The sequence below is a fragment of the Oscarella lobularis genome, chromosome 5 (genome assembly GCF_947507565.1).
Source record: "Oscarella lobularis chromosome 5, ooOscLobu1.1, whole genome shotgun sequence".
NCBI classification, from domain to species: domain Eukaryota; kingdom Metazoa; phylum Porifera; class Homoscleromorpha; order Homosclerophorida; family Oscarellidae; genus Oscarella; species Oscarella lobularis.
This window is the reverse complement of record NC_089179.1, coordinates 2586543-2613102: the sequence shown is the minus strand read 5'-3', so window position 1 is coordinate 2613102 and position 26560 is coordinate 2586543. Positions and strand designations below refer to the sequence as shown.

General features: G+C 46.5%; 2 protein-coding genes across 2 annotated transcripts; one reads left to right on the top strand and one right to left on the bottom strand.

Moving 5' to 3' along the window:
• Positions 1 to 1640: 1640 nt before the first annotated feature.
• On the bottom strand, positions 1641 to 2794 carry LOC136187364 (zinc finger protein 862-like). The gene is made up of 3 exons (XM_065974943.1): positions 2248 to 2794; positions 1873 to 2210; positions 1641 to 1814 (listed from the first exon to the last, which is right to left on the bottom strand). The coding sequence occupies exons 1-3, from the start codon at positions 2792 to 2794 to the stop codon at positions 1641 to 1643; spliced, it is 1059 nt and encodes a 352-aa protein (XP_065831015.1).
• A 21036-nt stretch (positions 2795 to 23830) lies between these two features.
• On the top strand, positions 23831 to 25290 carry LOC136187363 (ATP-dependent DNA helicase RecQ-like). Its single transcript, XM_065974942.1, has 4 exons — positions 23831 to 24152; positions 24198 to 24330; positions 24381 to 24540; positions 24727 to 25290. Exons 1-4 carry the CDS (start codon positions 23831 to 23833, stop codon positions 25288 to 25290), a joined length of 1179 nt encoding a protein of 392 aa, XP_065831014.1.
• The last annotated feature ends 1270 nt before the right edge of the window (positions 25291 to 26560 follow it).

Genomic DNA, 26560 nt, shown 5'->3' with positions numbered 1-26560 from the left:
AAAATGTCAGCTATCTAGAAAAAATGCTAACTAGAAAAAAGTTTTGACCACTTAGTTTTCTTTTAAATAAACGAGCGACGGCACTGGAAAGTTGCTCAAGACTTAAACGTCTTCGATCTACCCAAGAAAGAAATCCCTACTTTCGTGTCCTATCTCTACGCGATGAACGGCAAGGAAGTGACTAAGAAAGGGCACAGGACTACAATGATAAAAGCGGCCGAAAAAGCCTTCATGAAGTCCCTAAACCTACCTACATGGGTTGTCGTAAGCGGGAGACCTTAGAAAACTACAGATGAATTAATTCGTCATTTTTAGGAAATAATGATGTGCGTCAAAGTGACACGAAATGAAATGTCGCCGAAAGATGTTCCATTCTTGAGCCTTTCCAGCAGGCCGAAGGTGGTCATAACACACCAAACCGATAGCAACAATGACGAAACCGACGAAGACGAAGGACCCCCTCCGCCGCAGTTAGCGCTGCCGCCGAGGGGATAGTGGACGAAGAACCCCTCTCCGACGAATTTGACGCTGCCGCCTACGGAATCCCATCCGCCGCAGTCGAAGTCGAAGAAGGACCCCCTCCGACGACGCTGCCTCCGACGGAATCCCATCCGCTGCAGTCGAAGTCGACGAACCCCCTCCGACAAAGTGAACGATGCCTCCGACAAAGGACGCCCGCAGTTAACGCCAAAGCAGACAAGAGACCCCTCCCCGCCGCAGCTCCGGCTGCCGCCGGGAGGGCTGCCGCCGGGAGGGCACCCAAAAAAGAATCACCCCCTCCCGTCCGGATGCTACGTTCAACGAAGCTCCAGAGCGTCGAACCGGACGCCAAGCGCGTCACCAAGCGCGCGAAGCCTGCCAAGCGCGCCAAGCGCGCCAAGATAGTGAAATAACTGTGACAACTTTGCGCTTAAACGATTTTTGTTTTTTACTTTTATTTAAACAAGGTTCTCGCTAGGCTACTAGCGGGTGGATTCATTCCACTTGTGTGAGATTTTATCCACCCGCTCGGTGAAAATTTTAGGAATTCTCCACTCCGTCGAAAGAGGCTAGCTCTAGTCCAACTATCGCGTTTACTTGTCGTGGGTTGTGGACTCGTGGTACGCCGTGAGAAGGGAAGAAACGACAACGTATAATGCATTACGAAAAGACCCAACATACATATATAGTATAGTACTCCTGAGTCCAGGCAGCCACTAGTCGCTCTCGCTGGAGGAGCCCTCAGTGAAATCGCCAAAGTATCTCGAACCTCTTGCCACCCTTATTCGTCTGTTACCCTGCGACTCCCAGAGTAGTGCTGTTGGAACAGGATTCCAATTTGTCGCTGGGGGGGCCATTCATCGATATTCGGAGTAAGTTATCCAATGTTTCGCTCTTCAATCTGTTTCGAATGGGCGTCATTATTCGATTCATTGCTGAGAAAACTCTCTCAGCGTCCGTGGATGTTGCCGGCAGTACCAGAATTCTAGCAGTAACTTCTGAGACCTTGGGGAAAGCTGCCGCCATTGCAAGTCGATTTTGAGGACGCCAAAGTTCAGCGACTGCTCTTTCCAGCGTTGGTGGCTCTAGCGCAGATGCCATCGCGGCGTATGATTGAAACTCGTTCCAAAACAAAGATTCATCGTAGCCAAAAAATTCTGCTACGGCCATAATAGCAGTGGCAGGAGCTGATGGCGCGTGCTGAGGATGAAAGTGTCCAAGAAGTGTAACCAGTTCAATTTGAGGAAATCGTCTTGTGACGTTTTCAAAGATGGCATCAACGTAGCTATGTCCTCTTCTTTCAAATTCAGTTCTGTTGACAGACCGAAATTCTTCTGAATAGGTAACAGATCCTTTAATCATGTGCCCTCCGCAGAAAAGATCTTCTCTCACTTTTTGTAAGGCTTTCATTTTGGCGCTCACTAGCCCCTCAATTGCCAAAAGATTTAGGTCTCTTGTTTGAAAGGCCTCCGATAGTGAATTCAGAATATCTAGCACGTCACAAAGAAGATGAAGGCACACGAGAAACATCGGTTTTTTGAATTGATGCACAAGCCCTATAGCCGTCACGTCGCCGCTTGCCGCCTCGTTTTCGAGAACAGCTTTCACTGCAGCCAAGCTTTTAAGTAATGCCGTGACGGCGTTGCCGAGAGACAGCCAGCGCGTATCAGAAGGCCTCTGCAGCCTAACGGTGGGCTTATTCATAACCTTCTGCATCTCCGACAGCTCAGCTGAATGAACTGTGCTGCGCGAAAAAAAGACATAAACCCCGGTTATGGCCTTCTCCATTTGCTTGAACCAAGGCTCCGGCTGTGACGACTGGGATGAAGCAAGCGCCAGCCCTGTGCGCTGCGCAATGAGTCGCAACAAGTCTAGGCACAATCTCTTTCAATTTTGTTACGCGGCCAAGCATTACAGCAGCGCCATCGCATGCTGCTCCAGCCATTTTCTCTAGCGGTATAGCCGGAAGATCAGGGCCCGGGTTGGAGAGATATTCTGTTACAGCACTCAGTATTCCTTTGGCATCGGCGCGGACGTATTGCGACATGTCTAGCAGCTTGAGGCAGCGCACTTCAAGGGAAGCTGTGTCAACGTTGAGATAGTGAGCAACAATTGCAAGCTGCTTCACCGTTGACAGGTCCGTTGATTCGTCAATTACAATTGAATAGTAAGGCGATTCGGCTACCGCCTTTACAACACTCATTTCCAGACTTCGGCTTATTGCAGCAAGCATTTCTTGCATACTCTGTTCTGAAGCATAGGTTTTGTTTCTTGCCTTGGTGAGACGCTGAAGGGATTCGTTCCCAAAATCCATGCAGAGCTGGCGAAGAGACTGGAAATGTGTCGTGCGCGCAATTTCATTTTTCGCCAGCCAATACAGGCATTTGAAAGCGTCGCACATTCCCTCGCCATCTATGGTTAACTGCTGCCGCTGGTCGACGTAATCATCAATGCGACGCCTTTTGCTCCGCCTAGCGACAGATTCTTGAAATTTCTTGTTGGCTTCTGAATGAAAAACGCTTTTCTCGTGTCGCTGCAACACGTCGGGTCGATTGCCAACGTAAGCTGACGATATAAACGTGGAGGAGCCGCCGCATGCTCTTGTCTTTGACGCCGCATGCTCTTGTCTTTGACGCAGGCTTGAACTCGGCGCAGCGCGAGCAAAATATTCCGTCTTCTCTGACATCAATCCAAGGGAACTTATCTCTCCACTTTCCTAATCCGAAGCATCGCCACGATTCCACTTCTCCGCGACTTCTCGATCGACTGCCACTGCTAGACGACGAAGATTCTCTGGCACTGCTCTCGCTAGCAGCTGTAGGGGTAGACGGTGACACAATCCCACCAAACAGCGACGTCTGAACATCTTTTCGGCGCATATTGTACACGGATTTTGTCGAGGTAAGGATTCTGTTGAGGTAAAGTGCGCTACGATAAACTGCGATCAGAAGCTTACGCTCTGCAGCAACAGGCTAACAGCAAACGTCAGTAACGCTTACAACGAACTCGAACTGTTGGACATGGCCACCTTACAATAGTACAGTCTACACTATACTTCTGTAGGCAAATTAGGACCAAATCTCGAAGCTAAGATAAAAAAGAGTATGGTGGGCAGAGAAGTCTGTTAATAAGATGCAACTCCAATGAAAATTCTCAAGACAAAAGTTGTAAAGCAAATCATTCAGTATAAGAAAACAATGCATGTTGCTGAAGTCATGTATTGAATAGTAAAAAATTGTTATTAGCCACGCCCACATTCCAAAATTTTTCCGGGGCTACACCCCCAGACCCCACCCGCTACAAAAGTCCTGGCGAGAACGCTGTATTTAAATGAATGTAACATTTGAAATAAACAGGTGGGACATTGTAAACTATATGTTTAAAACGTCCGTCGCATTAGCGACGTACACAGTTTCACTCTGTCTTCCTACGACTAGAGGAATTTTTAGCAACTTTGCTTGGTGTTCGGACTGCCACGTTTTTTCTTCCAATTTGTTGAGAACTTCAAGGTTAGGTTTGCAAACGTCAATCACAACGCGATGCTCCTTTATGCTAACTAGAATCTGATTCAGAACTACGCTGTTTCACGAAGGCTTCAAAAAATAGTTCGTCGTAGATTAACTTTGAAAGCATCAGCGAATACGCAAATTAATTAGTTTGCTTAGTAAAATGAGAAGAAAAACAGAGAACTAAGCGGTAGACTGAGGGGTCTGAGGGATCTCGATGAAAATATTTTGTGACAATGACAAAAAATTTTAGAAAAAGAATACTTATTAGATTTATGCAAATTGCATAACTAATAAATAATCAAAAATTAGCGTAGCTCAGAATCGCGCAAATTTAACCCAAAACCACGCACACCCCTTACAAATTTTCTGGAAGCAAAGCCCCAAAACTGCGAAATCTTGCATTTGCTGTTGATTCATCAGCGGTCGGTTTCATTAATTGCAAATATTGCTTTTAGGCTAAAATGAGGGAATTAGAGAATGAAAATAAGGAATGGAAAGAAGCTATAATTTAAAAATGTACTCTTATCAGGATATTCGCGCACCCGTTAAACTGAATAAGAACACTCAGAAAGTGAATTGGCTTCATGCAACAGCCTTTCCCCAAGCCAGCTAACTGCCTTGCCTGCCTCTAACTGTTTAAACTCTACGCTTCTAAGAGAAACAGAAATCTTGTAGCAACAATGATAATGAATTGCCGAGCAAACGCAATAAAATAAAAGCGAGTTTTTGAAAATAATGTCATAGACAGCGCAGAGACAGCCAGTGTGGGGAACGCCAAACTTTATAAAAGTACCTGTATAAAGGAACATAAAAGGCTCTGAAAAGAAAAGTTGGTACGGCAAAAAGTGGCAGAAAAAGGCGTTTATAGAGACAGAAAACTAAATAGGCATCACCAGTGAGGCAATCTCAAACAAGCGATACAGCAGTTTTGACTAAACAGCCACATCTGAATCACCTCCAAGAGATGTAAGTTTTAATTGAATGAGTAAATATCGGTTAATAAATTAATCAAAAGAGCCTCGCCTTTTTGTATTAAATGCATAAAGTTGTTTTTCAGAGCCTGCTTATAAAATTTGTATTCTTATTGTCGTTTCCGGGTCTCTTCTGCTATTTTGAAGTGCTTAGGTCACCTCGCTATCTTCTATCAAAAGCGTTTCAAGAGATCTATTTTATGAATGCATGGATGTCGTTATATAGGCGAATCACACATGTAAGACAACATTTTGAAACAATCCGTTAGTGAACAAGTATGGTGAAGGAAAGTTGAAAGAGAGGTAAATATCGCAAAGCCCTAGAGGTAAATGGATATAAAGTGAAACAGAGCCTGTTAACTTAGAAGCAGTGTGTAAAGACGTATCGGATGTAGTCTTTATTAACTCACACATATAGCAAACACACGTTAAACAAAATGTCGATTTGTCCACAATTCTGTAGTGAGATTTGTATACGGGTCGTATTAGAGCTTTTTTCTTGGATTGAGTTTAATGAATAAACTTGACCTTTTCCCGTTTCAAAGGTCAACCGACGCACCTAAAGAAGCAAATCGCACGAAAAACAGTTGCTTCAGAAATTTCCCTATTGTTCGCTATTGTTGAACGATAAATTTTCTTTGGCGATTCTTTGTCAAAGATGTGACGGTCGAAAGACCCAAAGATGGGCGTATCGATATCAAATTATCGATATTACCGATACCGAATGCGCGGCCGCAGTATCGATACCGTGACGCCTTTCGATACGATACCCATCTGCCTAGCTCTCTCGCCGCGGCGTCTGCGCGCCTCGCCGCGGCGTCTGCGCGCCTCGCCGAGGCGTCTGCGCGCGGCATTTGGCAATTGCATCACCGCGTTAGTGCAGATCTTAGCTACTGCACGACAAAATGAGTGCTCCGAGAAGAAAGCGAAGTCCTGCTTGAACGTACTACGTAGAAACTGGAATCCCGGAGGAGTCCCAATGTTTCTTATGTAAGGAAGTCGTGAAGACGTCGGGAAATACGAGCAATATGATCAAGCACTTGAAAAGTAAGCATCTGATCCAGCACGGCGAGATCTTCGACAGCGTTTCGGAACCGAAGAGGCCTGATATGAAGAAGCAGGCTTCTTTAGATAGCATAGTACGGAACGCATGACACATCAACGAGAGCAACAAATTCACAAAGCACTCCTGCGAATAATTATAAAAGACCAGGAACAACTTTCTATTTCGATCTTGTTAGGGCAGCTCCGTCATTGGGAAGGAAAGTAGAATTTTGGGCCTTTTTATGCGTTTGGCAAATCCAGCTGTCCTCCAGTAGGCGTGTCACCGTCTAATTGGTCGCGTGGCTGCAGGGGGTCTATACAAAGGTATCGTATAGACCCCCTTCGTATAGACCGCTCCCGCGGAGGTCTTTAGCGGTTTTTAGGGGCACTGCAGCTAATAATGTCGCATCTGTTTGTTATCTCCGGTAAAGTCAGGTGATCCATCGTGCAGATCATCGGCCACTACAATGAGCGACGCTGCTACCGCGCACGCCACGACTTCTCACGACAGTTCGTTGGCGAATCCGTACGCGGCAACTGGGCACCCTTTCATCACTCCCCAAATGACACCGATTGTCTCCTCTTTAGCCCCATCTATGCCGCCGATTCGAAGAAATTGACGACCGAGGTGATGCGTCGCTATCTAACGGAGCGCCACCATAAAAAAATTCATCATATTTTACTCGAAATTTGCCCGAAAATCGTACCACGAGGACAGAAAATTACTCTTGCGTCTCTCTCGTCGGGAGCGGATGGGAATTAGGCGCGGACGGATCCGCTGTCGACGTCGCCGTCGCCACCTCCGCTTCGGCACATCCGAAAGACACCAATTTTCCGAAAGACGCTCATTTTACAAAGGTGGCAGTAGTAGGGGTAAAGGGTTTTTTGGATTGCGTGGGCGCGGTCTTCCGCTTTGCGTAATTTTCGCTGACTCGATCTCTTCTTTTTTTTGCGAAGAACTGCGAGGACCTTATCATATGGGACGCAGCCGAGCTGAATTTGCTGCTCAAGATGTCCTATAGCGACGGAAAGGACATTGGCGTCTTTCTCTTGCACCTTGACAAGGTCTTGTCGTCGGCGTCGACAAGGAAAAAGTCCTTCGAGAATACCAATCGAGATCGTGGGAATACGGTTTTTGATGATTTTTTAATTAATTGAATTTTTCAGTTTGTATTCCGTTTGTTGCCAAGTGGCTATGTTCGATCGACTCCCATCGCAGACCAATCAGGTCGCTCTCTATATGAAGGGCAGCGAGAACATATAGAGTGCACCCACGCATAAACTTCTTCCCTTTATAGCGCGCTAGCAATCGCGTCGAACGTTGTGCGTCATCGGGAGTGACATCATTGGAATCTTCTGTCCCGTAAGATTCCAATGATGTAAGGCACGTAGGCGTTCGACGTATTACGCTGATAGAGCTCACGTGCTGCTCTATGATTGGCTCGTAGCGTACGCGACCGTTAGGTTCCCTTGGTGACGCTCCAGCGTGCTAGCACTACTTCGAGACCTTTCGTCCGTTTTTCACCTATTGCAGGGCACATTCGGTTAGCAATAGTTTAGAGAAGAATGGGAAAGTACCAGAGTAATAGTTTAGCGCCTTTTACTGCAGTTTTGCGATGCCACTGATTCGAATGACCTCTTCTATTTGACAGATTCTAGGCTCAAATCGATGCTATGGCGTTACAGCAGGTTTCGTTTCAGTATCATACTGCTTTGTAACCTGAGCTAAAGGCCAGTAAAGATCTTCTTTCTTGGGAGCGAAGATATTGCGAAAGGCAAAACTGTATCACTCTTACTAGTCATACGGCTTCTTAGTCTTTGTTTGCACTCGCCTGCGTGCCCTATGCCTCCAAACGAAGTTTTACCCTAATGGAGCCCCAATTTTCTAACAACTATCTGGACACATTATCTCGTCTGCAGTAAACTTCCTACGTCAGTTACATCGACGACGAATCTTTTCTCGCGTTAGAAAAAGCCATTAAAGTTCATCACGTGACGACGACTAATCGAGTCCCGTAGTAGATTTCCGGGGTTTTCTGAATCCACACTCAGAAGACTCAGCTCGATGCACGGTCATCGCACCGACTTCGCCTCTTCGCAGCTCAAGCAGCTCAGATTCAAACACGCCAATAGATAAGCGCACGTTTTCCGTTCATTTTTCGTCCGCGCGGGGCGTTGCGACAATGCCTGTGTCCTGTCTCAAGGCGGAGAAAGACGTAGAGCTCGCGCGTGGATGTTTCTGCTCTCCAGCGACTTTTTCGCTACGAGCGGCGACGTGACACTGATCGCGTACGTGACGACGCTCGCGTAATCCTTTTGTCCTTTGTCGATCCCTCATCACGTGCACTCTCTCTTCGTTTTATTTCAATCTCTTCTTTTACTTTAGTTTCGCGACGAAAGAGCGAAGAAAGGCAGAAGAATGCCTCGTGTCAGCGAGACGATCAGGTCGGCCATTGGGGCCCCACTTGGTGTAGTGTAGGCGCGCACTTAGGGGGCGGGGATCTCCTTGACGTACACGGCGCCGAATGCGTGCGATGCCACTGCCCACGCTCGTGGGCATATAAAAATTTCCGAAAGTCTAACCATTAGGTCTGATTTCCAAAAGTCTATTCGAGGTGGGGGGTTGGGGTTCGCGAGTGAGGGCTGGTGGTCGTTGCAATGCACGAAGCCAAATTGTGTACGTTGCAGACAGTGTAGCAGGAGAACAAATCGGTAATCTAGGTTGTTATAAAGTTGCTCCTTTTCTTTTTTAGGGTAGCACTAGCCAATGTACCCGTCTCCGACGGGTAATATTTGTCCTGGAATGAGATATGTATTGTAATAAAGTGAGGAGTGGGAAATGGCCCTTTGTGCGTATTTACGTCAGTATTTCTGTGTAAACAATGTTAGCGGTCTCGTTTGTTTCGGAGAGGATGTAAATGTTGTCAGGTGTGCTTACGCGTGAACAGGCGACATAAAACTGTCCGTGGGAAAAACATTTAGTAGCAAGGAAGAGCCCAACGGTTGCGAGTGTTTGTCCCTGTGATTTATTAATTGTCATGGCGAAACATGGCTTGACGGAAAACTGTAAGCGTTTAAATGGAATTGTGGTGTCTGAGGGAATGAGGGGAATTCGTGGTATAAAAACATGGTCTCCTTTGTATTAGCCAATTGCTATCGTTGCTTCGATAAGATGAGAACGGAGTTGTCTTACAATAAGTTTGGTTTCGTTGCATAGTTTCGGAGGATCTAGATTTCGAAGGAGCATTATAGGACAGCCGATTTTGAGTGATAAAAGATGAGTTGGTAAACCTGTGGGATTAAGAAAATTGAGAAATTCAGTGGGGCGATTTACGGCATCGTCCAGTTCGATAGTGGTGTCAATTGAAATGTATGTTCGCTCATTAGTGGGTAATTTGTGTAGTAAGTTTTTGTTAATAATTTGAACTGACTCGTTTGTTGGGGCGAGTATAGCTCTTTCTGATAGCCAGACGACGTTTGAAAGTTTTGGGAAAGGGAAGGGAAAACGTTCTCTTCTAGTTGTTCAAGAGTTGGGATCAGGTGTCCGCAGGGCATGGTTATGAGGGATATTGTAGGATTGATGGGAATTTGACCGTTCCCTATTCTAAGAAGTAGTTCTGCGTGTGCACCGGCGCTTGCGTCTTGAAATCTGTGTACGTGCATGTTTGTTCGGAGGTGTAGAGTTTCGACACGGGGCCCGAGGATTCTTGAAGATTTTATGCAGGCGTTTATTTCGTCGGCTTTGGTTCCTCGTTCTATGATTGGAAATGTGGCGAAAATCGCCGGCAAGTATGACAGTGAGACCACCCATAAGATCGTCATTGTCTCGGAGATCCTGAAGAGTGGTATTCAGTGCCTTGAACGCCTTCTTGTGAGACAAGAAAAAAATTGGAAATGCAAGGGAAATAGGGCTTCACGTTTGTGCTGTCCTAAGCGATATTGGAAGCTCCAACAGAGCAAAATGTGGTCATCTTTTGGACTGGTTACCAACAGGCCTAGCAACATCACTGAAATTCGTCATCTATAATTTTCTCGCTTATTATTTAATGTAGTGGCAATTGTTAGGAGCACGGAGTCTGACTTCGGTTGCGCCTTACTAGATGTTCCAACACCGTTATTCCGGTTTCTGCTGAGTTCGCCACACACATTGTCCATTCGATCGTTTTGAAAGTGTTTTCTTTGAAGCTCCGGCCGGTTATCTGGACAATCGCAGCTGAGAAGTTGCTGTCATGACGATTATCAGCACCGTCTGCAAGAATGCCTTACGTAACTGCCCGACTGTCTTAGGATCCTTTTTGGCCTCTTGCAGAAGAATGGCGGAAAGTTCACGACGCTGCAGGAGTAAGCGACGTTTCAGAAGCCCAAACTAGTCATAATAACACATTTTGAGAGAGATATTGTTGTGTAAAATGCAAAAAGACATTAAAGATATGCATATGCATAAGGTTATATTATGATATGTTGAACGCTTGGTCAATATACAGATGATTGGTTTTGTGATTTTCGCCATCGTCTGAAAGAGAAGAATTGCCCAGCGACTTGGAATGTACCCACGTATTCAGACCGCGAGGCACCAGTCGGAGAAGAGCAAGGGGAAGATGCCACCGGAGTCTCTTCAGTGGTTTTGGTATCAGCAGTCAATAAGTAAGATTCGTCAATTTGATTCTTCTGCTTCTTAGCGCGCTTATTGTTCTCACTTTTCTAGACAAGGCATCGTCAAAAGACGTCGTCGTCTCCCAAAGAGACGGCGTCGTCAAAAGACGCCGTCGTCTCCCAAAGAGACGGCATCGTCAAAAAACATCGTCGTCTCTAAAGAGCCTGCGTCGTCAAAAGACGTAGTCGTCTCCCAAAGAGACGGAGCCGTCAGAAGACATCGTCGTCTCCCAATGAGACGGCATCGTCAAAAAACGCCGTCGTGTCCCAAACAGACGTTTTCGCCACAAGACGTCGTCTCCCAGAGACGCCGTCGTCTCCCAAAGAGACGGCATCGTCAAAAGACAGCGTCGTCTCCCAAAGAGATGGCATCGTCAAAAAACGTCGTCGTCTCCCAAAGAAACGGCATCGCCACAACACGCCGTCGTCTTCCAATGAGACGTCATTGTTACAAGACGTCGTCGTTCCAAAGAGACGGCATCGTCAAAAGACGTCGACGTCCCCCAAAGAGGCGGCGTCGTCAAAAGACCCTGTCGTCTCCCAAAGAGACGGCGTCGTCTCCCAAAGAGACGGCATCGTCACAAGTCGTCTCCCAAAGAGACGGCATCGTCAAAAAACGCCGTCGTCTCCCAAAGAAACGGCGTCGTCAAAAGACGTAAATAAACGAGTGACAGCACTTACAATTGTCTCAAACTTAAGTAAACGTGCGACAAGCGACGGCACTTGCAATTGCCTGAAAACTTAAGTAAACGTGCGGCGGCACTGGCAATTAGCTACAAAATTTAAGTGAACGAGCGACGGCACTTGCAATTGGCTAAAATTAAAGTTAACGCACGGAGCACTTGAAATACGCTACAAAACGTACACTTGCAATTAGCTCAAAACTTAAGTAAACGTACGGCGGCACTTGCAATTAGTTACAAAACGTAAGTGAACGAGCGATGGCACTTGCAATTGCCTCAAAACTCAAGTAAAGTAGTAGTTACACCATGGTCAAGTTCCCGGAAAGTTCCCGGACCAACGAAGAATGAGCGAAGAAATTCCAAACGAACCACTCTGCTTCTACAAAGAACCCCGCGCGTTCATGGCGCCACCGGCTCTCCTACTACCGCAGAGCGGCCCCCCCTACGTCACTCGTCGCTACGCAGAAACGTCGGTTGCCAATTCACTCCGTCCTCCCAATCTGTTCGTCGACGAACGATGGAATTCGTCGGCACGCCGCGCTAGCTCCTATCCGGCTTGTCAGTGCTCCTTCGAAATCGCAGCGAGTCCCGCAATTTCCTCAGCGAAAAACAGTGCGACTTATCGATCGAGTCAGCTCCCTTTCGTCTCGGACGTTCACAAATCTTACAACTCTCTGGTCGTGCTTCCTGTAAACAAGGTATTCTCGTATGCTCAGATATCTCATCAAAAACTATAACATTTCTGCTTAGCGAATGATCTTCTGACGATTTGTCCAGCCGTGCTTCCCGGAACAGCATATCGTTAAGTTCTGTTTGAAATCCTTCTTTTTGCTGGAAAAAGTGAGTATAGTCTCGGAGAGTTCTTTCCGAAGGTAACTCAAGGCAGCCAGAGGTACGCATAGCATGATACGCTGACGTCGACATCATCTTCAAATTAAGAGCCCACCTTATCATTAGCGGATACAATCTCATTCCCGTCTTACTACCAATACTGCTGGCTTTCATTTGTTGGTTCCAAAATAGTCGTCGTAGGGATCCCTCATGATATTGCTCTTCAATGCTCTTTTGGTGTTCGACCATTGTCGACCTCACAAGTGCGAGTCGACAACAACACTTATCCTGCACTGATCGCTTTATAGCTCTTTTAGGCCGCAATGATTGACGTCGTGCTGCTCTATGTTTCAACAACAGCATGCTCATTTTCTTTTTACGCTGTGGGGTATTCAGTGTTTTGTCGTTAGCATAGATGACTTTGTGTGAGAAATTGATGTGTTGATTTTGCGAGTCGTTGATTGTGTGAGTTATTGATGTGCTGAGTTTGTTAGCTGTTGACTTTATGAGCTATTGATGAGTTAAGTTTGTGAGTTGTTAACTTTGTCGACTTTGTGTCATTAACTGTGTGAGTTATTGATGTATTTAGTTTGTGAGTTGTTGACTTTGTGATTTATTAATGTGTTGACTTTGTGATTTATTAATGTGTTGACTTTGTGAGTTATTGTTTCCTATGGGTATCTTGACGGGTTCTTTTGCATCGTTTTGTGAGAGAAGTTCGTTGTTTTCATTTTTTGTCGAGTTTTGTTTCATAGCTATAAAGTGCGTTACGAGGATTGTGTGTTTTTCATGCGGAAATATTTCTTAGCATTGTTTTGCCTTGATTTAGGCGAGTTTTTTGGTTCTATTGATTTGTTCGGTGTTGAGGGTTTGGTTTTGGGTCAGGATTATTTTTTGTTGATTTTTCTTATTTGTGGTGTGTAAAGGTGAGGGTTTGGTTTTGGGTTAGGATTATTTTTATTGGATTATTGTTTATTTATTTTTTCTGTTTGGTGTGCGGGTGAAGGTTTGGTATTAGAGTAGGGGTAAATTTATTTGATATTTTCCTTTCCTTTGGGGTAAGGTTTACGGATTGTGTTAGTTTTTTAATTTTTTTATTATAGGCAAAGGTTTTGCTTGGACGGTCTCGTTGGTGTCTGAGTGTTTTTCAAATTTGGAGTTGAGTACCTTCGAATGAATTGTATCTAGTGTTTTAATTCTGCTTCCACTAGTTTCCCTTGTTCCACTTGTTCAATAGACACTTTCAAGCCACTCCCTAATTAGTGCTTACCACTCCTACTGGAGGACAACCGGGACTTCACGACACGTAAAATGGCCCGAAACTCTGCTGTTCTGCCCGATTACCGATCTCTGTTGACAAGCGCAGACAGTCCTTGTCCATACGCGAAGAAAAGGTGCAACTTGCAGGAGGTGTCGACCCCTCTCAAATACCATTACGTGCGTGGGTGGACAACATCGAAGAGTGGCGGGCGATCACGCATATTCAGGTGGGAATGTATTTAATTGTTTCTCCGAGCCCCTACACCGGTGACGCGCTCCTGAACTACCGAAATCTCGAGCGTTACCAGCGCTTTCTCGCCGGATGTGTCGGATCTTTGGCTGTCACGCCTGTCGCAGAAAATCGCCTGCGAATTGTAACAGCAGAGGTTTGCAAATTTTTGAAAATTATGAGTAATATATTGTGATGCATTCAGGTCATGCACTCGCAGAAAATGAATGATAAACCGCTACAAAGGTGGATTCTAGCGGAAAAAGGGTAAAATTTTGGCTGCGCATTGCAATTGCGTAGCCGGCCTTGGGGAGACGTGCAGTCACGTCGCTTCTGTTCTCTTGGCTATTGAGGCAGGAGTAAGGCAGCGGGAATTAATGACTGTGACCAACAGAAGAGCTTACTGGGTGCAGCCAACCTATGTCAAGGACGTTCCTTATACTCCCGTAACAGACATTAATTTTACAGGACAAAAGGGATTCAAAGCGGCTCATGAAAATATACGTGCTATCGATCGGCCCCCGCAGCCTCCTCCTCCTCCGCCTACACCAGCAGCAGACCCAGCAGTTGCTCAAACGCCCGTCGGTCGAAGCACAGAATGCATTTTTGGCAGCTCTGGCAGGATCTTAAGTAAAATCTGCTGTGCTGGCGGTCTCTCGTGATTACCATGAATCATACTTTTCCCAAGCGATGCAAGAGAATTTTCCAGAGCCACTGATGAATTTGAAAAAGGACTACGGTCAGCTACTTTCTCTAGCTATACAAACTGACGTGAATGTGACAAAAAATAACATTCGTGTTGTGGAAACGCAAACGCAGAATCAGTACAAATCAAGACTGTGGAATCGCATGAGAGCCGGCCGAGTAACAGAATCAAAATTGAAAGCCGTCTGTCACACAGATCCCGTAAGTCTATCTGTCTCCCTTGTGATGTCGATTTGCCACCAAGAGTTGCACCGGTTTGAAACGTCTGCAACAAGATGGGGACGCAGTCACGAGAAAAGGAAGCCATTGAGTGCTTCTCAAAGAAAAGAAAAGATTTGCACATTGATCTGAAGGTCAGCGCAAGCGGCTTTGTCATTATAGCGAAGATTACCCTTTCATTGGTGCCTCACCCGATGGTTTTGCTTCTTGCCAGTGCTGTGGTGATGGTGTATTGGAAGTAAAAGTTAGTTGATCATTTTCTAAGAAATGTTTTTCAATAATACTTGTTTATTTCTGTGCCCTATTGCGAGAGAGATAGACACTAGTTGAAATGACGGCATCAAGTCCGTTTTGTCTGACACAAGATGATCATGGAAGACTACACCTTAGAAAATGTCATGCTTAGTACTACTGTAACGGTTTTCAGAGAGTCGTTGATATTACCTGATAGTCATGTGACCGGTGGATATATATGCCGGAGTATAATGCTGAGAATACAGATTTCCCCATTGGTGCTACTCTAGTGAACATCGCTAAAGATACCCTCTCCTCATCGCCTCACCGTCTGATGTCCGAAGAGAGTACGATCCGTTACAATTTGGTGGAGAATCCGGATAAGGTACGAAACAACAAGCGAGAAGAAAACGCGAGTTAGGCTCGGGATGAGGGAGACTGGTTAGTCGGTAAACGGGTTTGGCCAGCTCGTTGCACCGCGGCTGCCGGCCGACTCCTATGTCGGCGTCGGGCGAGAAGCCGGAAGTTGTGTTCGAGTGTTGATTACTCGGTAATAGAACCAGCCCCACGTCGCAGCGAGTGGCAGCGAGAAGTCGCTGCCTCGAGAGGCCGAGGTAGATATACGCGTAGCGAGTGTATGGGCGCGTATACGAGGAACCGATTCCGATTGACAGAATGGCTGAGGTCGTTGATTGTTTCGTTGGGCGTAACTGGTGGGCGTATCGGTGGGAACTTAGTGTAGCCGATATGTCGGGGCCCTAATCGCGGATGTGACTTGCTTGGTTGTTGAGGCGTCGTCCTCGACGTGTCTTACCATTTGTTTTGTTTGGGTTTGGACGTGATCTGACCCTGGGAATGGGGTGGATCGGAATGAGAAGACGGCGGTGGGAAGGCGCGAGGAGATCACGATTAGACGAGACGCCCAAAGAATGTCTACCCCTTGCGTCTTGCGGTTCGAAATTGATCGCGGTGCTTGGATGTTTCCGTGGGGAGCTTTGTTCTCTCCTGTGAACGATTGCATATTTCCGTGAAACCGAGACGGCTTTCACGAGAATGCTTCGTCTTGGCGCGAGGCGTTCCCGCGAGGTTTATGTGTTTTGGGGTTTGCGAGCGAAGGCGTTATGGGGCGTTCTCGTGACGAGTTGAGGTCAATCGTCAGCAAAGTCAGATATAAAAGCGCCGAACGGCGCAGAGTACAACGAGCTGTCGTCGCGCAGTCGGGTCGAGCTCGAACAGAGTACCAGTCTTTCAAGATGAATCGCCCGAATAACCCGATTACATGGGCTCAGTTTGAAGAGTTCATACGCCGTGAGTTTGGACCCAGTGATCCCATCGATTATTATACCAGAAAATTGAACACTATAAGACAGGGATCTCAAGAAACCATATCCGAATACAACTCGAAGTTTCGTGACCTGCTTGCGAAGCTTCAAAACGTTCAAGAGGACCGCTATCCGCCACGGGCTTTAGTCCTCTATTACGTCGATGGCTCCGCACTGAATTCCAAGAAGACGTGGAGCGCGGTACGCCGAAAACACTGGCCGCAGCATATGAAAAGGCTGAACTAGCAGAAAGGGTTTGGAGGAGGAAGATGCGTCCCAGATCTTCGGCAGGTGTTTACGATGTCACCTCCGAAAGGCCAACTGAGGACACCGGCGAACCACCCGCAAAGAAGCCAGCTAGGGATGATGACCCCTTGGTAAAAGAACTGAAAGATCTAGTAGGCCGAAATGCAGAGATGATCGCAAGTAACCAGAAGACAATACAACTACTCTTGGAACAACAGAAAAATCACACCCAAGCAGCCGAGAAACCGATGGCTCAAACCGGATTTGGCAGAGGAAAGACTAACTTTGGAGAAAGCTGTTACTACTGCAAGAAGCCAGGACATCGCATGTTCGAACGTTTCAAGAGAAAAGCGGACATGAGACGGAATTCCGGAGTGACAAGTGGGCAACCGCAAGAATTTACACGATCAACGCCACAAGAGCACGGACCTTCGACCGGAAGGACTGTAAACGTGGTCCGAGGTCCCTGTGGCACAGCGGAAAAAAGATTGCCGTTCTGCGAACTGACGATCGAGGGAATTGAAGCCGTCACGTGCATCCTCGATACGGGATCGGTTGCCTCAATTATATCAGACCTCTTTGTGGGACGAACGGGAAAACTCTCGTCGATGGCTCCCGCAAACCATAGGAATCTGACTGCAGCTGACGGAGGTGCTCTTGCTGTGTTGGGTAGCCTTTCCTTGCAGCTAGCGCTCGGGGACTTTGACTTTTAATACACCTTTGAAGTCGTCAAGGACTTCCAACCGACCGTGTTACTGGGCGACGATTTCCTACGCCATTTCAAGGTCGTGCTTGACTATGAACATGGCAGTGTGGTGCTTACGTTAGCACCAGGAAAGAAAGTGCGATTACGTCTATGCGGATTATTTCTCAATGGCGACGGATTAGGAAAATCTGACGCAGGACTGCTGAGTATTGAAGATGTCATCGGACGAGTGTGCGCTGTCACCGCTCCTAACCACACTTATGCAACAACACGAATTCTACAGGCTACTCCAACCATCGTCGATCTTGAAACCGGCGAAACTTTATCCTGGAAACCAAGCTCACGGGTTCGCATCTCAAAGGAACTGACGGCGCAACAACGCGAAACCTTGGAGGCGCTAATCGACAGCTTTGCTGATGTCTTTTCTCAAGGAGCACACGACTTGGGACGTCATCCAACTGTCAAACATCGCATCGATACAGGCGACGCACGTCCGATTAATCAAGCACCCTACCGACTAACACCAGAGGATGGAGACGTGGTAGAGCGACAGATTGCAACGATGCTCGAAAACGGCATCATTCGGGAGTCACGTTCAGCGTGGGCTAGTCCAATTGTTCTAACGGACAAGAAAGGAACGACGGACAAACGATTTTGCGGAAATTATATTGGACTGAATAAAGTGACAGAGAAGGATCGCTATCCGCTACCACGAATTGACGATAGCCTGGACGCGCTGACAGGAAACCTCTACTTCTCGTGCCTCGACCTTGCTCACGGGTTTTGGCAAGTTGGAGTTGAACTAAAAGACGTCGAGAAAACCGCAATAATCAGTCCTGTGGGACTCTATGAATTTGTAGTCATGCCGTTCGGACTATGCAACGCGCCAAGTACGTTCCAGAGAGCCATGGATACAGTACTGGCCGGGCTGAAGTGGCACACCTGTCTCGTCTACATCGACGACGTCCTGGTCTTCTCTCGGACGTTCGAAGATCATCTCAAAGACCTTCAAGCCGTGCTGCAACGCATCCGCGAACACAACTTGAAATTAAAGCCAACGAAGTGCGCCATCGCTCAACAATCTCTGAGGTATCTGGGCTACGTCGTAACACCCGCTGGAATTCGGGTTGATCCTGAGAAAGTGCGTGCTGTGCGAGAAATACTGCCGCCTGCCACAAAGTCCGCATTAAGATCTTTTTTGGGACTGACATCCTATTACCGACGTTTCGTGAAAGCTTACGCCGATCGTGCTGAACCTCTTTCTAAACTATTGAGAGATGCAACGCCTTACGTGTGGGGTGGCGAACAACAGAGGGCGTTCGAGGCTCTCAAGCTGGCTCTCACTGAAGCTCCGCCGCTGACTCATCCGGATTGGGACAAAGATTTTGTCCTGCAGACGGACGCTTCTGACCTAGCAATAGCTGCTGTACTATCGCAGAGAGACGCCGAAGCACTCGAATGCGTCCTGGGATACGCAAGTCGTCAACTAAGCGACTTGGAGCGAAAATACGACACAAGGGAAAAAGAACTGATTGCCGTCGTCTGGGGATGCGAGACTTATGCAAAGTATTTGGAAGGACGACCTTTCATTATCGAGACCGATCATGCCAATTTACGCTGGCTGTTGGGCAAAAATCAACTTAAGGGCCGCCTTGCTCGATGGGTCCTGCGACTACAAGCGTTCGACTTTGAGATTCGGCACCGACCGGGAAAAGCCAATGCCAACGCCGACGCGCTTAGCCGTTTGCCGACTGCTGCTGCAACTGTTGAGGCGACAGGCAAACAGAAGGATCTGCTGTTGATCAGAGGACCGAGAGTCGACATCCCTGACCGTGAAGAACTGCGAAAGATGCAAGAACAAGATCCTCTCTACGCCGAGGTCATGGAGTATTTGAAGCGACCACAGCCCCGAGAAGCACCGACTGAAGTCAAAGAAGTACTGCGCGATACTGGATATATCTACGTCGATCCTGGAACCGGACTTCTAATGCATCAGGCAGTGAGGAACGGTTCTACGCTAAAGGTTCCGTTCTTGCCGCCTGCTGGCCGCCGAGAAGTCATGAGAGCTTTACATGACTTGCCTATGTCCGGACATCTTGGCTACAACAAGACATATGAGAAAATGCGAAGCCAATTCTACTGGAAAGGCATGGGGGTCGACATCAAGGACTTCGTGCGAACTTGCATAGCCTGTCAAAGCCGAAAGCCACCTCAGCCCAAGAGATCCGGAGAAATGCAGTTGTTCATTGCCACGCGCCTTGTTCAGTGCCACGCGCCCTTTCGAAGTTGTAGGAGTCGATCTCCTGGGGCCGCTGACGAGGACTACGAGTGGCAACAAACATATAGTTGTCATCGTTGATCGATTCTCCCGTTGGGTTAAATTGGCTGCTGTTCCTGACATAACGACCAACACCGTTGCTGATGTCGTCGTCGATAGGGTGATCCTACGTCATGGATGCCCTGTTCAATTGCTGTCTGATCGAGGCACTCAGTTCACGTCTGGATTATTTAGGCGAATGGCCGAGAGACTGGGTATTAAGAAGATCTTCACAAGTGCGTATCATCCGCAGACGAATGGACAAGTGGAAAGACAGAATCGCTACATTGCTGCTGCTCTGACTACCTGTTCTAATGAGCATTTGTCCGACTGGGACGAATACTTGGAAGCTATTGCCTTTGCCTATCGCACTAGCGTTGTTGAAGCGATTGGAAATACGCCATTCTATCTCGTCCATGGAAGAGATCCAGTGATGCCAACCGACGTTCTTGCAGGCGGGCGATCTGAGTTGATAGTTGACGCTCGACGCTATGGATTGCTGTTGACGGAAAAGATAAATGAAGCCTATCGCATTGCCAATGAACACCAGGATAAGGCAGATCAACGCAGAAAGGAGAAATATGATAGAACGCACTATCCAGTGGAATTTGAGATTGGATCTTTGGTGCTGCTGCACTCCAAGGTGCGACGACAACATTTGTCTCTGAAGCTGACCTATCACTATCAAGGACCTCACCGTGTCTTGGAAAAGGTCTCCCCTGTGAATTATCGTATTCGTCGCGTGGAGAAGAATATTGAAACGATTGTACACGTGCAACGGATGATCCCGTTCCACGAAAGAGTTGAAGATCAGCGGGCGAGTGAAGAAATTGCAGAGGCTGAACCAGAGGATGATGAAGATTCGGTTCAAGGTGAGCCGGAAGGGGTCCCTGAGGCCTTGCCTTCGTCCAGGTCTGGTCGGGTTAGCCGTAGGCCTGCTCGATTCCATGATTATGACTAAGATTGATGTGCTTTCGTTCTTCTCCTTTGATGTTGGACTTTTCTTGAGTTGTTCGCTTTGTTCTTTGTAGTTTGATCCTTGTTAGAGGTTTGTCGTGGCATGGGGACATGCCACCCTAAGAAAGGGGAGTTTTTAACGGTTTTCAGAGAGTCGTTGATATTACCTGATAGTCATGTGACCGGTGGATATATATGCCGGAGTATAATGCTGAGAATACAGATTTCCCCATTGGTGCTACTCTAGTGAACATCGCTAAAGATACCCTCTCCTCATCGCCTCACCGTCTGATGTCCGAAGAGAGTACGATCCGTTACACTACTATCAGTTTTTTCTCTAAGAACTCATTCATTCATTCCTTCCTATAAATTCTCTGCAGCAGGTGCAATGCCAATTTTTTTGCTGCAAGCGTCCATATTTCGATTTCATTTTATAAACAGAAAACGATTTGCACACGGAAAGAATCTACGCGGATGAAGTTTTCTGGCTCTCCGCTGCATCCGGCGCTAAGCAATTTTTTACCAACGCCATTCTGCCTGAAATGCTTGGAAAATTCTTTTCCAGAGTGGAGAAACCGTTGGTAGCTGATGAAGAAGCAGCAATGGAGAGGGAACTGTGGCACAGCCAACGGAAAAGCTATTGTGCCATTGTCAGAAACCAGAGTCCCAAAGTGAAGGCACCATGATTGCTTGTGACAATCGTTCCTGCACTCACGAATGGTTTCACCTCGACTGCTTGCACTTGAAATCAGTTCCTAGAGCAAAAGTTTGTTTTTTTCCGGAATGCAGACAACCTCGACGAAAATAACATCTTCGTATAAAGATGATCGCTTCGCTGTTAGTATTCTGCAAGCGACTGTTCCTTCTTCTAGAAGGACGGCGCACCCCCTTTCCTTTTCCCAGTGAGTATATCATTGTACCCACTTCATTGTACCCACTTCAATTAATCTACCACAAAGGGAAAATATTTCAGGTCAAGCGAATAATACAGGTGGAAATACATATATTATAAAATATGTACGTAATAGCCCATATTCCTCCTAAAAGGTCGTTTTTTTCTGTTTTTCTTACATTGACACAATCGCCTCTCGGTTTTGCGAACGACGGCGGACACATTTTCAAACGTTTTGCAGAAGGGAGACGCTCCTTTTTCTTTTGCCCCAAGAACAGTTGTAGCAAGAGTTTTCTATCTGAGATAAATAGATTGTAAAAATACAGGGTTTCAAGAAATCAGGAAAAGGACCTTTTGGTTCTTCAGGGGTCGCCTTGGACGATTCCGACGACCTTCCAGGAATTTTTCCATCAGGATTCAGGAAGGCGCTGGCCTCTCTTTTTCATCCTGTGTTCATCGTTCGAGACAGCACGAGGCAGATTGGAGAGACCCGTACTACGACGTAAGAAGTGACCCGTACTAAGAAGTGACCCGTACTAAGAAGTGACCCGTACTAAGAAGTGACCCGTACTAAGAAGTGACCCGTACTGAGAATGGAAATTTTTGTCATGGAATAGTCAATTTATTGCAGGAATGTTGTGTTTGCTTTCAGACAATCAGCTGAACATGTTCATCCAAAGCGAAGTCAGGGATCTCCTTTCCCAGCAAAATTATCCAATTTTGTACGCCGAAAAATCCATTGGACGCCACGTCTCAAGAGTCGATCCTGATAGGGACATCTATATTATAAACGAAAATGTATTGGCAAATGTTTCTCAAAATCTTAATTAATTATCTGTTTTTAGCTATTTATTGACGAAGACGGCAATCGTATCGACAATACCTTGCGCGAGACTGGGCTGATTCTTCGACGAGCAATGGCAACCGAGGTTCCTGTCGAGCAATTGTTGCCGATTATCTATCTTTCGCTAAGGGGTCCCTCTGCCATGACGAAACTTCTCGGTTTTCTTTATGAAGCTCTTCCCTCGTGCCGCCGGCAGATGATCGTCTTCGGCGCAGTTCACTGAGAATGCATTCGTCACTATACAGCGAAGTTCGATCAGGCGCGGCAATCCCGGTGCTGCAAGAAGTATCAGACAGCGGAAAGTCTATTATGGCTCAGTGTTCCTACTCTTGCATCGGCTTGGGCGGCGCGCAATTTCGCGGTGTCACGCGGCCATTGTACTAAGCGATGCAACTGGCGACGTCATTCGGCTTTTGGATCGACGATCCGCAAAAGCCGGAAGAGGTGAAGGAACTGGCAGTCAATTCGTACAACAAGTAAGGGTATAGCATTTTAGTTACGTAGAAATGAGAAGTACATCTAATCCATATAGATCGGCGCACGGCACTCTGGAAAGGGGCACGGGAAAACCGCGCTGCAGTTTTACCTTCACTTGCAATTTTTCCTTCGGACACACGCAGTGGTAACTGACAGGCTCATTACTCATACTGTCTTTGACATTTCTTTATTTCTTTTTAGATTACTTTCACGTCTCGTCGTCGTCCCTTTTGAGAAGCCCGTGAACGCGTTAAAAATGGATGAAGAAGATGAGGCGTTTCGGCAGCTTCCAGCTCTGTGCCGAAGAGCATCGAGTAGCATCGGATTCTTCATCAGTCTCGGAAAGCGCTACTCCGAGAAAGCTATTGATAGAGGGGAGGCTCGCTCCATTGAAAAGAAAGTTTTGACGTATTTGCTTGCCGCTCTTTGCCGCACCGCGGATAGATAGGCAGATTTGATCTGTTTTACAGCTCAGGTAGATTTGAAAGTATTGTGTCATAGTTGTTCAAAGATCAATTTAGATTGCCCTTGAATGTGGCTATTCCGAAAAAGAGGTCGTGAAAATGTTTAAGAACCTTTCTTCTTTGATTATTCGCCAAGTCTGCCCGAAAAATAGCATTAATCCAACGGCGGTCGAAGAGTAGCCTCGCGTGCCAGGCTCTCCCTGTAGTGAAGCGCGCGTTAGCGGCTCACTCCGGGGAGAGCCTGGTCTGAACTAGGCTCGAGGGTCCAGCCTGTGTTTGGTCCCGCGCGCGCTACGCACGGTGCCAAACAACAGGCTGGAACCTCGTGACAGAGGGTGGGGTCAGTTTATAGCAACATCCAATCTCCGGCGACTATACAAGAATCCGTAGACTCGCCGGTGATTGGCTGGATGGCCGTAATTGCGTTATTGCGTTATGATCGCGAGCGTCGCGCCGTAATTGCGTTAAGATCGCGGGGGGAGCGTTTCCATCACGACGATCAGCCGGAAATCGATGTCGAACGGCCCGAACAGTCTTCGGCCTTACCAAACGCCCGACAACGGACTTCGCCAAGTTCCGTTCTCAGCGAGAAACGCCCGCTGGGCGACGGGAGTCGGCGAAGCGCCGTTCGTCGACCGAAAAGTGCACACGCATCATACGCAACAATCACATTACGTAATCAGGGACGTTCTACGTCTAATAGTCTGTTCGTCAGAACTGTTCGCTGCCGAAATGGTCCTAAAACATTTTTTGGAGATAGGTTTAGCGCACGCCTTATTGCCACATCATGGCCGGTTCGGTTTCTTCCGCTGTTTCTACTCTCTTCGAAACGTGTTTGGATGCCACCTTCCGACGATATCCATATTTTCCGCGATCCTTGAAGGCAGAGCAAGTCAGAAGCATCGAATCGCTTTTATGCGGACGGGATACCTTTGCAATTCTTCCAACTGGGTTTGGAAAATCCATTATATATCAACTTCTTCCGCTCGTGAAGGATGAAATGGCGCAACAGGAGTCCGGAGAGCCGAATGAAAGAAAGAGCACTGTGTTGGTGGTGTCTCCTCTGACACAACTGATGCAAGCCCAAGTGCAATCACTGACGTCGGCTCGTATAAACGCCATTTTTATTTCTTCGACTCGGGTTGTTTCACTAGAGCAATACTCACTAGTTTTTGCCGGACCTGAAACAATTCTGGCAACAGAATGGAGAAGCATACTTAGAGATGAAGAGTTTCAGGAAAGATTGGTTTGCATCGCCGTAGATGAAGTTCATTGCGTCACTGAGTGGTAGGAAAGTAATGTACAAACCTTGATTAATATTCAATCATTCTATGTAGGGGTCTCAACGAAAGAAAGCGGCAGGAAGATGCTTTTCGGGAATGGTATTCGCATCTTGGTGAAGTACGAGCTTTGGTACCTTTATCAAAGCCTTTTTTGGCGCTTACAGCCACAGCTACTGTAACAAGCCAGCGAAAAATCAAGAAGCTGTTGCATATGGTAAACTGCACCATGATAGAATTTAATCCAGACAGGAGAAACATCAAGTATGCAATCAAGGAAGTGCCAAGAGATCTAGAATGTTCGTTCCAGTAGCTGGTTGAAGGTTTAAAGCAACTGGGAGCTTCTTTTCCCAAAACTATTATTTATTGCAGGAGTATCAAGGACTGCGGGGTCTTATACTAGTTCTTTCAAGCAGGTCTTCCAGGAGGACTGTCGTACTCCAATTCGGTAGAGAAAATTTCATTTCGGTTGTATGGGATGTTCCATCATTCCACAGATGAAGAAAACAAAGATGTCGTAACGAAGTCACTTTCCAGACCTGATGGATTCTGCCGTGTAGTGATAGCGACCGTTGCTCTTGGAATGGGAATGGACTTTCCCGATATTCGATATATTCTCAACTACGGCCCAGCCAACACGATAGAGCAACTTTCGCAGCAGTTTGGAAGAGCAGGAAGAGATCAGATGCAATTTATGGCCTACCTATTATGGAACAGAAAGCAGCTAAAGACAGCGGACGAAACAATGAAAAGCTATCTGCTCAATGATTCCACTTGTCGCAGAATTGCTTTCCTAAAGGAATTTGGCTGGCAACCCATTAGTGATATGAGCCCACAGCACAAATGCTGTGATATCTGCGCAAGAGCTTGCAAATGCAGAGAAGATCACCGCATTCTATTGGAAAAAATAATTCAGTTTGATTTTAAAGAGTCGCCTCAGCCAAAAGGAACATCACCTATAATTTGAACCGTTACGTCCGAGGACAGATGTTTACTGAGAAAGGCTTTGAAAGAAATAAGAATAAAATTCTGCAGCGGTCTGCCTACTTATACGACGGCGGAAGTTACTTCTGGTCTTACAGACCATGCAATCGAAGACATTTTGAGGAATTGCGAGACGATTAGAAGGGCCTCTGACTTGCCAGACGTAGTTGCTTTGTCAAGTTCAAGTATGGCGAATGAAGTTCTGAAATTGATCAGGGAAATTCTCGATAACCCTCCGGAGCTAAAAGAGAAACAGACCATTGAAGATGAAGCGCCCGTCACTGCCCTTCCGTCCGATCTAAGGCCGTTAGCCAGTGGGAAAGCTGAAGTACTCAGCAAATTGAGTGAGATGAGCATTAGTGAAATATTGTCTACTTCTACTCAAAGCGAGGATGAGGATAGTTTTAATAGCGAAAGCAGTGATCCAGATGAAATCTCACCGTGATAGACGTATGTATATATACTTTAATTAAATATTTTTTATCTGAAGATCAGTGTTAGAATAAGTAGTCACCGCGCTTAGATTTAATTTTTCTCTGGTGACTTCGCGAGTTCGTGGTATAACTTTCCTTGATGGTTGCGTCTAAATGTAAAAATTGCTTACACAATTGAACATCAATCTCCACGGAGTTGTACCTGTATTCAACCAATTTTGTTAATGCGTTGTGCGATTTGTGACAATTCGCTGATACAAGTTTCTCCAATTCTGATAATATCACTGTCTAAGACGATTTTGAAAATGGTCCAAGACAATTTTAATACATCGAAGAATATATTTAAAAAAGTCCAAGACAATTTAAAAATAAGAACTACGAACTACCAATTACAACGACATAACTGTTGCGGCAGCTTCCACAAATTCTTTTCAATAGTTTAAGCTACACAAAATCAATTTTTCTGGGATAGAGACAAAAGCTATTACTTTATTTACCCGATGTCGATTCGTATCTGGCTTTGAATAGCCAAAGCGAGTAAAGATTTTGAGTGTCAGTGGCAGAAGAAGGCGCTTGAAACACGTTGGTGGAATGAACAATCCTCCCTGCCCAGTTCCCTCCTTGCTCTGTTGGTATCCGATCTCCAAGGACTTGTTGAATGTGGGTATGTACGAGATGCCCGTCCAGAACCTCATCAAGCGCCCTAACTTAGACTTATCGTCTAAAGAAAGGAACTTGCGTTATTAGCAGTTATTTGTGTTATTGTTTTACCGTAGTCCTTGCTCAAATTTCTAACGAATTGCAGAAATACTCATAGGC

Coding starts and splice junctions, on each gene's coding strand:
- LOC136187363 (XM_065974942.1), top strand. CDS start 23,831: ATGGCCGGTTCGGTTTCTTCCGCTGTTTCTACTCTCTTCGAAACGTGT. Junction 24,153..24,197: donor GCAATCACTGACGTCGGCTC/GTATAAACGCCA, acceptor TTGTTTCACTAG/AGCAATACTCACTAGTTTTT. Junction 24,331..24,380: donor GTTCATTGCGTCACTGAGTG/GTAGGAAAGTAA, acceptor CATTCTATGTAG/GGGTCTCAACGAAAGAAAGC.
- LOC136187364 (XM_065974943.1), bottom strand. CDS start 2,794: ATGGATTTTGGGAACGAATCCCTTCAGCGTCTCACCAAGGCAAGAAAC. Junction 2,211..2,247: donor TGGAGAAGGCCATAACCGGG/GTTTATGTCTTT, acceptor CAGTTCATTCAG/CTGAGCTGTCGGAGATGCAG. Junction 1,815..1,872: donor AAATGAAAGCCTTACAAAAA/GTGAGAGAAGAT, acceptor TTACCTATTCAG/AAGAATTTCGGTCTGTCAAC.